Source organism: Durio zibethinus, chromosome 19 (genome assembly GCF_047325235.1).
Source record: "Durio zibethinus cultivar Kanyao isolate XHJ-2024 chromosome 19, ASM4732523v1, whole genome shotgun sequence".
NCBI classification, from domain to species: Eukaryota; Viridiplantae; Streptophyta; class Magnoliopsida; order Malvales; family Malvaceae; genus Durio; species Durio zibethinus.
Genome location: NC_143180.1, coordinates 2,034,510 through 2,051,862, shown reverse-complemented (window position 1 = coordinate 2,051,862; position 17,353 = coordinate 2,034,510). Strand labels below are relative to the sequence as shown.

At 30.0% G+C, this 17,353-nt stretch overlaps 2 protein-coding genes across 2 annotated transcripts; both read left to right on the top strand.

Annotated features, from left to right (window-relative positions):
* Nucleotides 1-4,899: 4,899 nt before the first annotated feature.
* LOC111309762 (cucumisin-like) lies at nucleotides 4,900-8,143 on the top strand. Its single transcript, XM_089748985.1, has 9 exons — nucleotides 4,900-4,991; nucleotides 5,205-5,299; nucleotides 5,422-5,665; nucleotides 5,770-6,283; nucleotides 6,376-6,479; nucleotides 6,613-6,831; nucleotides 6,932-7,043; nucleotides 7,137-7,350; nucleotides 7,506-8,143. The coding sequence occupies exons 1-9, from the start codon at nucleotides 4,918-4,920 to the stop codon at nucleotides 8,033-8,035; spliced, it is 2,106 nt and encodes a 701-aa protein (XP_089605111.1). The 5' UTR covers nucleotides 4,900-4,917; the 3' UTR covers nucleotides 8,036-8,143.
* Nucleotides 8,144-11,139: 2,996 nt separating this feature from the next.
* Nucleotides 11,140-14,568, top strand: LOC111309761 (cucumisin-like). Its single transcript, XM_089748984.1, has 10 exons — nucleotides 11,140-11,235; nucleotides 11,400-11,488; nucleotides 11,593-11,687; nucleotides 11,784-12,027; nucleotides 12,132-12,645; nucleotides 12,745-12,848; nucleotides 12,942-13,160; nucleotides 13,257-13,368; nucleotides 13,449-13,662; nucleotides 13,749-14,568. Exons 1-10 carry the CDS (start codon nucleotides 11,140-11,142, stop codon nucleotides 14,276-14,278), a joined length of 2,217 nt encoding a protein of 738 aa, XP_089605110.1. The 3' UTR covers nucleotides 14,279-14,568.
* Nucleotides 14,569-17,353: the final 2,785 nt, after the last annotated feature.

Here is a 17,353-nt window from a genome sequence, read left to right as displayed (position 1 = left end):
TCTTTTTTTTTTCTTCTAAAAAGCACCTTGATTTTTATTGATTCAAGAAAACACCAAGAAAAAAAAAAAAAAAAAAAACAAGGATCTGAAAAAAAAAAAACCTGTTCAAGTTTCAAGATCATAATTGTAGAGTTAAACCTCCCTGCTTCTGTTGAGTGACAATGGTTTATGGTAAACTTTCTTCTTCAAATAATACTTAACAAGCTCCTCATCACGTTGCTTGAACCGATAACCAGGAGGCATTGATTTTAGGAATGCTTCATCTCTCTCCTGCTTGGCGGTCATCAAGGAAAGGTTTATAGGCTTTGGTAGCACAAAGCCATTGCTATTGTTAGTAACTTCTTCCATTATTGAACTCTCTCACTTTGAAGGTAAAAAGGAAATTTAAAAAGAAAATAGAGTAATAGGTTTTTTTTATCTATAATACTAACACCAATGCGCGCGCGTGTGTATATATATATATATATATATATATATATTGATGAAAAATGATTAATTTCCTACTTTTATTGGAAAAAGGATTTTGGGTTTTTTTTTTTTTTTTTTTGTTATGGTTGGCTGTGATTGTTTTATTGAATTCTTGTTCAATTGAACTAGCTAGTTGATGGAGAAAAAATAGTGTTTACAACAAAATTAGATTCTTATAGAATTTGGTAGGAGTGAGAAAAAAATCAAAAAATCTAAAAATTGATTTGAAATTGTAGTGTTTGGATTAATTTTTTTTTATTTGGTTTAGATCAAATTTAGATATTAAATGTATATATTAGATTCGGATTAAATTTTATATCAGAAGGTGAAAAAATTTGAATTTTACCGAATTATATATATTTTTTAGTTTTTATATATTTTTTAAATTTTTATAAAATAAAAATAATAATTTTATATTAAAATCTACTTAAATATATTAAAATTTTATATTAAATAATATATTAAAAATTAAAAATCAAAAACAAAAAAATTGAACTGAATCGGTAAAATTCGATTCAGTTCAGATCGGATCAAATGGAGGTTTGGATTTGAATTCAGATTGGATTTTAAATTTTCATAATATTATACAATATTTGAAAAAATGAAACTGAATTGAACGGTTATCATCCGAAAATTTGAATTCTTATAAATATTGCCATAACTAATATTATTAGCATTATTTTACAAAATTCTCAAAATTTTAGAAAATATTAAAATATTGCTTATTTTCCATTTGGATTAAAAAATTTTTATTATAATTTTCAGTTATAATTAATAAAAAAGTTTGACTATGTTACTCTGATTAGAGGTGACATTTGTTCAAATAAAAATTGAGTTAGATTATTTCAAGTCGAATCAATTTTGATCAAATCGATTTGAGTTAAAAAAAATTTCAAATGTCTTGAATTAGTATCCTTTTGAGTTCGAATCTTTTAGAGTTTAACATTCCAATTATTCAGTCTTGGATCATTGAGTTTGAATTATTTCATATTTAAATTGTTGAGTTTTAAAATTAATTAATTTAATTTTATGAAATTTTAAATTAATCTTTCAAAGCATTCAAGTGTATATCATTTTAAATTCCAATTAATTTATTTTAAATCAATTTAGATTCTGGTTGGGTGGTTTCTAATCGTTTACATTTTTTATTAAATCAAATTGAGAAAAGGGGTTTGACTTGATTCGATCCGATTTTCATATTTTTTACTTTTGATTTTTCAATTAAAGACGTCTCTCTATAGAGTCAAATCCGGTTGACATATGTTAAAATTTGTCTAAAATTCAATCAGATATTAAACTTATTTAGATCTCTTTAATTTCAATCTATTATTAAAAATATTTTTAAAATAATTTATATTAACATTTTAATATGAAAATTAAAAATATAATTATTTAATAAAAAAATATTTTTACGAACCGAGCCGAACTTGAAAAATCTTGCCCAGAGTGTAGGGCCAAGCCTGCCTACGTAGCAAGCCATCTCGCCGTGGACAAGCCGATTTCCATTTAGCTTCCAAATATTTTTGGAAAAATTTCATAAGGTGATTTAATAACAAAACGTGAAAATATATACAGCTGTATATATAATTTAAAGGAAATAAAGAAAATGAATTGTTCTAAAGTTTCTTATCTGCTTTATTATTTCTGAAGAGTTTATCCAGATTTAATAACGGATCTTGAAACTTAATTTTGAAGAGATCAATTAATATATTTTATTTTATTTTTTTATACAACTTATTATATCACATATATACATGAAAATAATATATTAACATATGCAAACAATTTTAATTTTGAATAGCTAATTTAAGTTTATTTAATATATATACTAAGAGTTGCTAAAAGTTTGGGAGAGAGCCTTAAGAGTTGTGAAAACTTTGGGGGGTCAAGTAGTGTTGTTTATGGGTTGGGTCAGGTAGGGTTTAACATGATATTTTAATATTTTATTTAAATTTGATTCGATTTGACTTGATTTTTCGAGTCTCATTTTTTGTTCAAATTTATTTTTATATATAATAATAAAATGCAAGTCCGCCCAAAGTATTAGTATTTAAAATTAAAAAAAATATTTTTTTATAAATTATTAGACTTAAATTCAATTTAATTTAGTTGAATACAATTTAAAATTTAATTATTATTTTAATATTTTATATAAAGAAAAAATTGAGTTTTATCCTATTATAGATAATAAAGCAAGTGGACCATATCCATTATAAAAAATAAAACAAATGAACATTATCTTATTATAATAATAATACTTTTTTTTATTTTTGGGCCAGGCCGAACATGGTCAGAATCTTAATTGGTGAAATTCAAGCCTAATTTTATTTTTAATTTGACCTTATTTATTTGTCAAAGTCCTTTTAACGACGTTAATATTCATGTTTAAATTCTTTAAAATTTTGGGCGGATTTTCGGGTTCAAACTTGACTTATAAATAGGTCTACGGCCAAGACCCCTTCCTGCTTGAATGACGGTCCGCCCTTAACCAGATTGCTTGATTTCTTATGAAGTTTATCTATTTTCAATAAAAAAAACTAATATAAATAATATATGATTTTTAATATTATTAATTAGGTAGTGTAATTTCTTTTCTAAAATTAAATTTTAATTGAGTATAAACTACAAATTCTGGATAATTTTTAAACGAGTGACGAACGAATAATAAGTAAATAAAATTTTAAATTTTAAAATAATTTTTTTGTCAAATACCCTAAAAAAAGTACAAGTTTTTTTTTTATAAATACACTTAGGTAGTGATTAGTATCTTTTATAAAATCATCATAATAATATAATTATCGGGATGATCTTATTATCAAGGTGATTTTAAAACTTATAATTTGAAATCACTTTGTTTGATTAACAATGATTAATTCTTTGAAATTAAAGATTATTATATTTTATATTACTAAAAATAAAATATTATTTTATTTAAAAATAGGAAAATTACCATTTATATTGTAATAGTTACGTAAATTAATAATTTTATGGTTGTTTAAAGATAATAATTCATAAAATATTCATAATATTTATTTATTTTATAATAAAATAATATTAAATTATTAAATTACTAAATATATTTATTGATAGCTAAATTTACTTTTATAATATAAATTATGAAAAAATAAATTTAAATTAGAAAAAGAAACCAATCTATTAAATTCAAAATAAAATTAAAATAAAAAATTATATTATATTATATATAAAATATTAAAAATAGTAAAAAAATATACAAATTATTTTAAACTTATTATAATGAATATTAGTTTGAAAATATAAAAATTTATACTATAAAATTATTACAATTTTAAGATCTAACAAGATTTTAATTTACATATTAAATGGTTAAAATTAACTATTATTAATTTTACCCATTATTTCATCTTATTAATTAAAATTTTCTGACATTTTGTGTAGAAATTAGATCACTCTTCAAGATAGTAATTTAATCATTCTTGGTAATCTAAGATTACTGTTATGTAAGATTATTAAATGCTTACTAAATACAGTGATCTAATTATCATATGTAAATTACTATAATTTTTAGAATAATCATTTGATACCAAACACTACTTTAAAGCTTTTAATTCTTATTAGATATTCATAAAATGGTAGTACATACTTCTAAAGGTGTTCATGAGTTAGATTACTCGTCGAATGCCAAACTTGAGCATAGTTTTTAGGTTTGAATCTAGCTAGATTACATTATTTTATTAATAAATATTATAATTAATTTTAAAATTTATTTAAAAATATTAAAGTATTAATATAAAATTAGCCCTTTATAAAGTTTCTCTATTAGCATATATGTATATTTATGAGTTGTTGAAAATATGTATCATTCGGAAGGCAAGGTGAGAGAACATGTATTCATCCATAGTTCAATGTACTTTATACTGTACTTAGCTAAATTGCATAACATTTTTTTTGTTCAAATATGCCAAATATATGTGACGAATTGAATTTTCTAACATTGTTCCTTGTAATCAACACTTTTAACGTACTATGGGCAGAAATTAGTTTTTCTCAGAAAGATCATAGTAATTAGTAAAAGCCGGCAATGTATACTTTGTTTCATTGGCGAGCTTAACAATGCTTGGATGTTTCAAACAATGATGAATTCCATGGAGCTTGTTCCAACTACACTCAAAAACCTATATAAAGGGCAATGACTACTGCAAAATCAAGCTTCAGAAAACTCACCAATGGCAGTCCAGACTTCTCCTTTAACCGGGCTTTTGCTCATCACTTTCACTCTTACCATGCTTGTCTGCTGCCATGGATACTCTGATGACAGACAGGCAAACAAAATTTTCACTGTTGTTACAATGCCAGCATTGGGTTTCCTGCCATGAAACCTGAGCTGATTTGGTTTTTTTTTAGAAATTTAGAATTGATTTTTGATATATGTTAATTGTATAATTGTTGAAGCAGGTCTACATTGTCTACATGGGTAACCTTCCAAAGGGTGACTTTTCTGCTACTAGCCATCACACCAGCTTGCTTCAAGATGTTGTACCCAGGTTTGTCATTTTTTTTCAAATGTCTTTCTTGCTATTTAAGGTTGTCATGATTGAATCTTATCACAGAAACTAAGAGTTCAACACTGATGGACCACGTGACTGTTGCCATCATTTGTTTTTTTTTTTTTATTTCCCTGGCATTTGAATGGCATATTAACGGAATTTGGGTATTTGCCAAGATTTCTAACTCTATTTATAAATTGCATTCAACAGTACTGTTGGATCAGATGTTTTGCTGTACAGCTATCATAGGAGCTTCAATGGATTTGCAGCCAAGTTGACCAAGGAGGAGGCAGAAAAACTGAGAGGTTTATGACTTGGAGATAATTCATTAACAGATTGCTATTGTCGATTATAATCATTCAAAGAGAGTTCCAATATGTCTCCTTCATTTTGTTAGTAACTCTGGATTTATGTTTTTTTTTTTCAGGAAAGGAAGGGGTAGTGTCTGTGTTCCTTAGTCAAAAGAAGCAGCTCCACACATCAAGGTCATGGGACTTTATGGGATTCTCCAAAAAAGTAAAAAGATCAGTTATTGAAAGCGATATAATTGTTGGGATGCTTGACACTGGGATTTGGCCAGAGTCTCAAAGTTTTAATGACACAGGATTCGGTCCACTTCCAAAAAAATGGAAGGGCACTTGCCAAACATCAGCCAATTTCACTTGCAACAAGTAAACAGAATCGAACATAACTTTAACATAACATACACAAACACATAGAAATCATTTATTAGATCTTGAAATTGGTCTTAACAATGTTTTATAATCTCTTTCAGAAAAATAATTGGAGCTAGATACTACCGGGCCAATGGAGATTTCAGTCCAGACGATTTCAAATCTCCAAGAAACTCGGAAGGTCATGGTAGTCATACTGCATCAACAGCTGCAGGTGGCTTTGTTAGCAAGGCAAGTTTATATGGCCTAGCCAAAGGGACGGTTCGCGGAGGGGTTCCATCTGCCCGCATTGCAGTGTACAAGATATGTTGGTCTGATGGTTGCTATGATGTGGACATTCTTGCAGCATTTGATGATGCAATAGCAGATGGTGTTGATATAATCTCTCTTTCAGTTGGGAGTTTGTTTGCATCCGATTATTTTGAAGACTCGATTGCTATTGGTACTTTTCATTCAATGAAGAATGGGATCCTGACGTCCAACTCTGCTGGTAATAGTGGTCCTCGTCCTGCTTCAATAACGAACTTTTCACCTTGGTCTCTATCAGTGGCTGCTAGTACCATAGATAGAAAGTTCGTGACTAAGGTGAAGCTCGGAAATGGTGAGATCTATGAGGTAAGCAGGTTTATTTCTGTTACTGCCATCCCAATTCTCAAATTGACTAGTAATTTATTTATGTGATTATACCTTAATTTTTCCATATGTAGGGATCATCTTTAAACACATTTGATCTCAAGGGAAAAATGTACCCTTTCATCTTTGGTGGAGCTGCCCCAAATACCTCACTAGGTTACACTTCGGAGGATTCCAGGTAGTATGAAGACTGCAGATCTTAAAATTGATTATTTTGTGAAGGTTTTATTCAAACAATAAGTTCAAAGTTACGCCACGAAGTAACTCTGAACGTTATCTTGATGCCAAAAAATTTGTTATGATCGATGCAGGTATTGCTTGCCAGGATCATTGAACCAAACATTAGTGAAAGGAAAAATTGTTTTCTGTGACTATGACAGTAATGGGAGAGGTCCAATGGACGGAGGAGCAGTTGGTGCGGTATTCCAGACTGGAGGAAACAAAGATTATGTCTTCGCTTACACTTTACCTCTTTCCAACTTGAACTTGGATGATGGAAGAAATGTGTTCACCTACGTGAACACGACAGAGTATTTACTAACTTCACAATACCAAAATATTTTTTCTTAAAACTTAATTAGTATGTTTAAACATCATTAATTTGCATTCTTGATTATCATGTTTGAATAGAAACCCAACTGCAACCATATTCAAGACTACTGTGGAAGATAATCAGTTCGCTCCATTCGTTGTTTCATTTTCATCAAGAGGGCCTAACCCTGTTACAGCTGACATTCTCAAAGTAAATGAAATAAATTTCTCCAATTTTCTGTTTATAATTGCCTTTGCCTCTTTCTGAGTTCTAAAACTTTTTTTTTTTTTATTTTAAATGCAGCCTGATCTTACAGCACCTGGGGTTGACATTTTAGCGGCATGGTCAGAAGCTACTACTGTGACAGAAAGTGAAGATGATACAAGAGTAGTTCCATACAATATCATTTCTGGCACATCCATGTCTTGCCCACATGCAACCGGGGCGGCAGCTTATGTTAAATCATTTCATCCAACATGGTCTCCTGCTGCCATTAAGTCTGCTTTAATGACAACAGGTGTATAGTTTTATGCCAGATCCAGAGTTGCATTTAAATGGCCAATGTGCAATTTCAAACTAGAAATGACAGTACTTAAAGTTGTTTATCAAACAGGTTTTTTTTGAAGTCTCGCATCCAAGTATAATCTATCTAAATTTCCATATTTCTTGCAGCTTTTCCATTGAGTTCTGAAAACAACATCGAAGGTGAGTTTGCATACGGAGCAGGTCACATAAATCCAGCACTAGCAGCCCAACCCGGATTGATATATGATGCTGGGGAGATTGATTATGTTAAATTTTTGTGTGGACAAGGATATAGCCCTACACATCTACAGCTCATAACTGGAAATAACACCAGTTGTTCCGAAGAAACAAATGGAACAGTTTGGGATCTTAATTACCCTTCCTTTGCATTATCTGCTTCTCCTGGAAATTCTATTACTAGGGTCTTTCATAGGACAGTAACTAATGTCGGATCAGCTGTGTCGACTTACAAGGCAGTTGTTAATGCTCCACCAGGGCTTATAATCCAAGTTCAACCAAGTGTACTTTGTTTCAAGTCTCTTGGCCAAAAGCAATCCTTTGTTGTGACTGTTGGAGCTGAAATTGGCAACTCTATGATCTCAGGTTCTTTGATTTGGGATGATGGCCTGCATCAAGTGAGGAGCCCTATTGTTGCCTTTGCTTCTTTAATGGAATGAATTCCAAGGAAGAACCATCTATTTATTTGTTGTATTCACTCTTCTTGTTTCATCTACTTGGTGAATTAATTACATGCAATTGTGTTGATCATGTATTAGAATTATGCAAGTGAGATGGGAAAATAAAATGACAAAGTGCAAATTGCATTAATGTCATCCTAAATTTATGTACTCTATTTTTTGTTGATCAAGAAAAGTGGAAAAATAATTCCAATCAAAATTATTAGCTGTTTTAACATAGAAAAAAAAATGTCCATAATATATATTTTTTGTATTCCCAAACATATTTATTAAGAAATCTAGTCTTAAATTAGTCACACCACAACACCTTTCTTAAGAAAAAGGAGAGAGAATTTAGAAAGAAAGATATATAGCAAGCCATTACACCATAAAAGTTAATATAAAGTAAATTATTATCGAATTAAGTTACTAAATACAATGGAATAATTATGATTTTCTCCCTCAATTTTTTTTACTTAATTCTATTCCCCCCCTTTTTTTTTTTTTTTTTTTAATTTGGAGAGAACTCTAATATATATGATAATTCCCTTTCTTTGATACTTGGCCTGCATTCTCTTGAATATTAATTAATTCTTTATGAAGTCAAATTCTAAAATAAGGTGCTTTCCAGTAAACCGAAAATTTAATATTAAAAAAATTATTGCTGATTTTTTTTTTATCAATATTGGATGTTTAGTATCCAAAATTTTTAAGTATCGACTTAACTTGTTATGGAATTATTTGTTGTATTACTGACAATTAAATATTAAAAGGATTTTGATTAGGGTTCTAGGAAAAGATATGGTATTTTGTAGAAATATTATACTCCTATCTAATATATAAACCATTAGTTTTTATAATTGGATGATCAAAATAAAAGATCATGAAAATTTAAGTGACTCATACAATTAAATTAATCGTACTTATTTAAGTTATATTGATATAAGATTGATTTTTTTTTACTTCAAATTATTAGAAATTAAATTCTAATCATTAAAATTAATAATTTGACATTTTATCAACAGACCATCGTGTTAACTATTTTTTTTAAAGTATTCTAATTCTGGTTTTTGTTAATACTACAAGATATTCATTAAATCATTTCACACACAATTTGTAATTTAAGGTTAATGACATTTCTGACTTGGAATGTTGCCAAAACATCAACCAAGCTGAAGTCCCAAGACATTCTTGAAGCTAAGGACAAATTAAAAGTTTGGGCAAATCAAGGAAGCTGCCACCTTGGCAACCAGCTATACTAGTTGCATGACAAAATATGGATTTTATCTTTTCAATTTTCCGAAGATCCAAACAGAAAGATACAAATTTCCAAATCATATTTCGTCATCATAGTCAACTTTCAGTTGTTTCAACACCACCCCAAATGCTGGCTTTGGAGGCTTTTGCATGTTGGCGATAGCAGCAAAGTAAATTCCTAATATTCCCTGCCTTTGTAAACCCCATGTTTGCGCATTAATTGGCTAGTTAATTATTAAGCAAGCATCTGATCTCTCGAATGCCAAATTGGGAATCCAGAGTTGTCCTTTGACATGGTTCATCCTAACCAGTTTCACTTGTCTCATGCTTTTTAGCGGCCATGGGGCATCGGATCAATGTTCGAAAGGCTTACTGATATATCTTCTATATTTACTTTTTTTTTTTCTTTGTTTTTCCAGTGGATAGAAAAATCATATAGATATAAATTAGGAATTTCAATTTTACTTGAAAAATCTAATTTTTTACCCGAATGAAGATTGATATTATATTATAAGGATGAGAATAATTATACGTATGATTTTAAATTTTTTACAAGGATAAAGATGAGTAATATAGTATCCGCTTTATACCTATATCTATACTCTTCATATATATATATATTTATATTTAGTAAATAAATTTTTTATTAAATAATATAAATTATTATTTTAGATTAATTAGTATGAATATATTTCTATTTAAAATATATATTTATAAAAAAATTATATAAATATGCAAGACAAAAAGTTTTAAAAAAGTTAAAAAATATATTTTTATTTTTATTTTTTTCTTAAAGTTATTGGTACGGAGATTATCATATCCATTAAATACCCGCCAAGATGAAGATACCAATTAAATATCTATCGGGATAGATATAAAGATAAATTTAAAATACTTGTAGGATATGAGTACAAAGATAAATATAATATAAAAATTCAAAAATAAAATTAAAAATACTCTACCCGTCTCATATTCTACCCATTGACATCTTTAATACAAGCTCATATAAACAAAATAGGGATGTGTATGCCCAGAATTTCTCAAAAGGACATTGCATTTCATTTCTGATCTGCTCCTTACCATGAACTTTCAACTTGATCCCAAATATCAAATTAGCTTAAGGTCATAGTTTGGAAATCTAGCAAACTTTTTGAGTGTTCAAATAATTGTCTCAAGAAAGAGTGTGGTGTATGGTGGTTTATATTTGACATGTAGTCATTAAATGTTGAAATGATTAATTGTCAAAGAATGCGAAAAAGAAAAAAAAAAAAAGCCTAAATATGAGATATTTAATAAATATTCCACCCTATTATATATGTTTCACATAATCACACGATCACACCAGACGTTAAGATTTTAAAAGTAACTCTCATAGTATAACACTTAGATTCCGTCCGACTGGTGATTATTCTTATATCATTTGTGAAAATTCGTACCCAACTTACGAAATATTATCCTCACGATTTTATCTCACAAAAAGTTAAAAAAAAAAAATCAATCCTTAAGACTAGAGAAAAGTTTCATGCTTATATATAGTTCTTTGGTGAATTTCTTAAGCCAAACAATATGTACTATATGGTATCAAAGGTTCAAGTCATGCCAATTAATATGTGACAAATCGAACCGTTTGATGCATTATCTTGTAATCAGCATTTTTGGCAGAAATAAATGTTTCATAATCAGTAAAAGCCGGCCATGGACACCGTTCTTCCATTGACGAGCTTAACAATGCTTATTTGTTCCAGAAATTAACGCAATGGAGCTTATTCCGATAATCAATATACTTGTATAAATCCCCTTTCGTTGCAATGGTTAATTATTGATAAATCGAGCTGCAAAACTCGCCAATGGCAATCCATACTTGTCATTTGACATGGCTTATGCTTATCTGTTTCACTGGTAGCATGCTTTTTGGCTGCCATGGAGCCACTGATGAGAGACAGGCAAATAGATTTATCCTTGGCTTGTTCTCTAGTTTTGAGATGAACTTTTCTAGTAATTTTTGTTAAAGGGACAGTGTCGCGTTCCCTATCAAGAAATCAAAGCTGATTTGATTGATTTAGAAATTAGAAGCAATTCTAATATGTCTAATGTTTTGTTAAAGCAGGTCTACATTGTTTACATGGGTGACCTTCCAAAGGGTGGGGTACCTGCTGCAAGCCTTCACACCAGCATGCTTCAAGATGTTCTTCCCAGGTTTTTGTCAATTATCTTTTATTATTTGAGCATTAGAATGCAAGTTTCAGTCAACTTTGATTCATCACTGCTTCGAACTTTTATTCATGAATTGCATTCAACAGCTCTGTTGGATCAGAAGTTTTGCTCTACAGCTACCATAGGAGCTTCAATGGATTTGCAGCCAAGTTGACCATGGAGGAGGCAGAGAAACTGAGAGGTTAAGAGATTAAGTGTTATTATTTGGTGAAACTATGGAAAGAGCTGTCATTTCTCCTTAATTTTATTAGTAACTGTGGAATTTTTTTTCTTCCAGGAAAGGAAGGGGTAGTGTCTGTGTTCGTTAGTCAAAAGAAGCAGCTCCACACATCAAGGTCATGGGACTTTATGGGATTCTCCAAAAAAGTGAAAAGATCAGTTATTGAAAGCAACATCATTGCTGGGATGCTTGATTCAGGGATTTGGCCAGAATCTCAAAGTTTTAATGACACAGGATTTGGTGCACTTCCAAAGAAGTGGAAGGGCACTTGCCAAACATCAGCCAATTTCACTTGCAACAAGTAAACAGAATCGAACATAACCTTAACATAAAATACACAAACACATAGAAATCATCTATTAGATCCTGAAATTGGTCTTAACAATATTTTATAATCCCTTTCAGAAAAATAATTGGAGCTAGATACTACCGGGCTGATGGATATTTCGATCCAGCAGATTTCAAATCTCCAAGAGACTCGGAAGGTCATGGTAGTCATACTGCATCAACAGCTGCAGGTGGCTTAGTTAGCGAGGCAAGCTTATATGGCCTTGCCAAAGGGACGGCTCGTGGAGGGGTTCCATCTGCCCGTATTGCAGTGTACAAGATATGTTGGTTTGATGGTTGCTCTGACGTGGACATTCTTGCAGCATTTGATGATGCAATAGCAGATGGTGTTGACATAATCTCTATTTCAGTTGGGAGTTTCTTTGCATCCGATTATTTTGAAGACTCGATTGCTATTGGTGCTTTTCATTCAATGAAGAATGGAATCCTGACATCCAACTCTGCTGGTAATGGTGGTCCTGATCCTGCATCGGTTGTGAATATTTCACCTTGGTCTCTATCAGTTGCTGCTAGTACCATAGATAGAAAGTTCGTGACGAAAGTGAAACTGGGTAACGGTGAGATTTATGAGGTAATCAAGGCGATTCATTTCTGATACTCTTATGATAACTCTTGAATTGACAAGTATTAATGTAGCATACATGATTATACCTTAACTTTGTACAAGTAGGGAACCTCTATAAATACATTTGATCTCAAGGGGAACATGTACTCTTTCATCTATGGTGGAGATGCTCCGAACATCTCACTAGGTGTTACTCCCGAGATTTCCAGGTAGTTCTGAGGTTGCAGAATGATGATAATATGCTACAAGTTAAATACATGTGACTGTTATCTTGATGTCACGAAATTCCTTACGGATTGCAGGTATTGCTGGCCAGGTACGTTGAACCAAACATTAGTGAAAGGAAAAATTGTTTTTTGCGAATATGATAGCGATGCTGAAGGTGCAATGGATGGAGGAGCTGTAGGCGTGGTATTTCAATATGCAGAACAAAAAGATTATGAATTCAGTTACCCTCTACCTCTTTCCAACTTGAACATCGATGATGGAAGGACTGTTTTAACCTATGTGACCACAACAAAGTATTTACTAAGTTCTCTATATAATATTTATTTGTAAAAGTTTAATCACAGGCTGAACATTATTAATTTAGCTGCATTAATGTCATGTGTGATTAGAAATCCAACTGCAACAATATACAAGAGCATCCAAGACAATAATCAATTTGCCCCTTTCGTTGTTTCATTTTCATCTAGAGGGCCTAACCCTATTACAGCAGACATTCTCAAGGTAAATGAAATAATTTTCTTCATTTTCAGTTTAACTGCTTTTTTTTTTTTTTCAAGTTCTAATTTCTTGATTTGGGGCAGCCTGATCTTACAGCTCCAGGGGTTGATATATTGGCGGCGTGGTCAGAAGCTACCACTGTATCAGAAACTGAAGGTGATACAAGAGCAGTTCCGTACAACATTATTTCTGGCACATCCATGTCTTGCCCACATGCTACTGGGGCGGCAGCTTATGTCAAGTCATTTCATCCAACATGGTCTCCTGCCGCTATTAAGTCTGCTTTAATGACAACAGGTAGTATTAGTTTTATTTAAGATCAACAGTTTGCGAACAGGCTTTCGAATTCTTACATCTAAGTATACTCCATCTATTTTTTGCAGCTATTTTTATGAGTTCCAAGAACAACATCGAAGGTGAGTTTGCGTACGGGGCAGGACACATAAATCCTGCACTAGCAACCCAACCCGGATTGGTATATGATACTGGGGAGATTGATTATATTAAATTTTTGTGTGGACAAGGATATAGCCCTAAAAATCTTCAGCTTATAACTGGAAATAATAGCACTTGTTCCACAGATACAAATGGAACTGTGTGGGATCTAAATTACCCTTCCTTTGCATTATCTGCTACTCCTGGAAAATCTATCATTAGGGTCTTTCATAGGACAGTAACCAATGTTGGATTAGCTGTGTCAAATTACAAGGCAGTTGTTAATGCTCCACCAGGGCTTATAATCCAAGTTCAACCAAGTGTACTTTCTTTCAACTCTATTGGCCAAAAGCAATCCTTTGTTGTGACTGTTGCGGCTGAAGTTGGTAACTCTATGATCGCTGGTTCTTTGGTTTGGGATGATGGCCTGCATCAAGTTAGGAGTCCTATTGTCGCTTATGCTTCCTTATTCCAATGAATTTCAAGAAGATCAAAGTTATAAGCTTATCCTTCTTCTGTTTGTTGTCAGCATTTTACTCTTTTAGTTCCATCTATACAGCGAGTGAATCTTACATGAAACCAATTGAATGTGCATGCAATTACTTTCATGTAGTTGAAAACTATGTAAGTGAGATGGAAAATAAAGTGAGAGTGTGCAGAATATTGTATCCTAAATTAATGTGCATTTTGTTGAAAGAAAATGCAAAACTAGTACTTATATGTACTATTTTTGAAAGGCAGAGTATTATACATGCTGATTATTCATAGATAGCAGCATTCAGCAGGTTTCGAGATCAAATTCTTGCAACCTTTTCTTCTACCCCTTTCACCTACCTCAGGTTGAGGACTCCTTTGTGCATAAAAAAATATGATTGTAAAAAATATGATTGATTTTACTTTCATTATATCACGTCCCGAGATTAAGATATAATACAATCATATTATCTTAAAGTAAAATCCTAAAGTAATACAAAACTTTCTTTCTTAATCATTTTAAAATTCTTCAATAAAATAATATATTCAAAAAAATCCATAACTTTAATTCAAATAATGAGAAATCTCTATATTCTCAAATGCAAACTAACAAAAATACTAAATCATTTCATAACATCTCATTAGCCAACCATGCCTCCAATGTTCGAGTAATCTTTTCAATCTAATATTCTAACTTCTCATATGATTAAGCAAACTTATCATTTACTCATCGATAAAAAAAAAGTGATGGGAGAATGAGCAAACAACGGCTCAGCAAGTATAGGCTCAAACATCTTATTGAATTAAACATCGTTTTCATACGTATATATATATATATATATAGATCATTAAATACTTTTGTCAAATCATAATGTCAAAATATTTCAAAATCATCATTATGTAAAACATTTTGTAAATCATAAATCAACATCAAAACATATCAATTCATAAATCATTACAACATATGCTATCATTTGAATACCATAATCAAACCAAAACTTTAATTAATCTTTAGAAATCAGCATAAATCATCTTCATATAAAAGTCATAACTAATTATTAAAAATTATTAATTCATTGTTAACTACAGTCACTATTATAACTCATGATATTGGCTATATCGACAATTTTATCCTCATGATCATTGCTAACTATTATAACTCATTAGCCAGAACCTAATGTTAACTACTATAACCCGTTAGCAGAGCTATATAATCATGTTGATGCTAACTACTATAATCTATTAACCAGGACTATAAAATTAATTTCGGTGTCGATAATTTCATTTTCTAAATATATAAAAACATAACTATCATAAAATTATTCCTTAAATATAAATCATTTTTTCATTTCATTTATAAGAATGATCAATTATTTACATAGCAAAAATATAAAATAATCATATACTTGGTCCTATTTTTATATATAAAAAATAATAAAATAAAACATTTACTCATTTAAAATCGTACATATATACATAGGTTCAAAAACAAGTAAAATATGTGAAATTCTACTTACTTTATTTTGATTCTACCGCTCAGTTTTTTTCCTAAAATAATTAATAGCCGATTCAAAATCATTTTAGTACATCATAAATTAAATCTACCTTTTTTGGGACAATTTATACTAAAAACAACTAAATTATTTAAGAATTAACTCAACTAACTAATTCTGATAGCCTATACTACTTTCACTAAATTGACCACATTTTAAGATATATAACTCTAAATTAAGATGTTTTAATACATTAAAAACTAGACTTGATAAACTTTCTAACTATATAGTAATAATCTGCCCATATAGTAATAATTCATTATTATAAATAATAACATATCATCTAAAAATGAAAATTTTCCATCAATCTTAAAAAAAAAAATCCAAATCTTTACTTTCAACCTTTAAAATTCACTCAATAATTATCATTAAATTTTAATAACATGAAGTAAACAAAGTTCAATAATTTATCCAAATATATCATAAAGATTAGTGAAAATTTTCATAATTTTTCTTGATTTTTTTCTCAAAACTTCAATTCCAAATAATAACAATTAACATGATATTTTTTTTCTTAAATAAATGGATGGCATATACTCACATTTAGAAGATTAATTTGATTGTAGTCTCCAATTTTGAATTTTCAACTTGATTTTTTATGCTTCCTAATTCTAAGCAAAATGAGAAAGGAGAGCTCACATTTTCATTTTTGTTTTAGGATAGGTAGACTTTTTCTCATATAATATCTCAGCCACTTTTTCTTTGACTAATTAATCTCTTAATAAATTAATAATTTTAGTAAAATCTAACCTAATTATCTTTTGGACCGGGATATTACACATTACCAAACCATTAAAGTACAAGGTAAGAAAGCTATTCAAATGGATATAACAAAATCAATATACAGAACAGTTTTTTGTGTATTTTTCTCCATCAATTTTGACTTATTTTCATTTTCCCTTGATGTTTTCATTTTTTTGGGTGTAAAAGTGAACTTTCTTCTGTTACTTTTTTTAAAAAATTTTTAATTCTTATTAGATATAAAATCTTTATAAAATAATACATTTGTTCTACAAGAAACCTAATAAAACATATTTAGAATTTTAATTTTTAGCATCTTAACCTTAGTTAAAGTTTTTATATGTTGATGACATTTCTGAAGTTGAAATGTTAAAAAAACAACCAAGCTGAATTTGCCAAGACAACTTTACTATGTCTTGAACTAGCTAAGGACAATTTCAGTAATTTTGGCAGAAGAGCTACCACTTCTCATGCCAGCTAGTAATTCCAACACATAATATGGATTTTCTCTTTGCATTTTTCCTAAGATCCAAACAGAAATAGATTAAATTGTATCTCAAATCATTTTGTAAATCATATGTCCGTTCTTTCAACATCAAACCAAGTTGTGAAGATCCATTTGTTTAATTATGCAACTAAGCTTTGCAACAAGAACATAGTAAATGCTGGTTTTGGAGGCTTTTGTTTGTTGGGTGAGATTGGCAAAGTAATAAATTATTCTTACAATTCCTGGTACATTCACTGCCTATATAAACCCCATATTTGCACACTGGCTAGTCTATCAG

Bases quoted from the DNA above. Each gene is read 5' to 3' on its own strand.
- LOC111309762 (XM_089748985.1), top strand. From the start codon at position 4,918: ATGGGTAACCTTCCAAAGGGTGACTTTTCTGCTACTAGCCATCACACC. The intron at 5,300-5,421 runs GTTTATGACTTG...TTTTTTTTTCAG, and splicing joins GGAGGCAGAAAAACTGAGAG to GAAAGGAAGGGGTAGTGTCT. The intron at 7,351-7,505 runs GTGTATAGTTTT...TATTTCTTGCAG, and splicing joins GTCTGCTTTAATGACAACAG to CTTTTCCATTGAGTTCTGAA.
- LOC111309761 (XM_089748984.1), top strand. From the start codon at position 11,140: ATGGCAATCCATACTTGTCATTTGACATGGCTTATGCTTATCTGTTTC. The intron at 13,161-13,256 runs GTATTTACTAAG...ATGTGTGATTAG, and splicing joins ACCTATGTGACCACAACAAA to AAATCCAACTGCAACAATAT. The intron at 13,663-13,748 runs GTAGTATTAGTT...TATTTTTTGCAG, and splicing joins GTCTGCTTTAATGACAACAG to CTATTTTTATGAGTTCCAAG.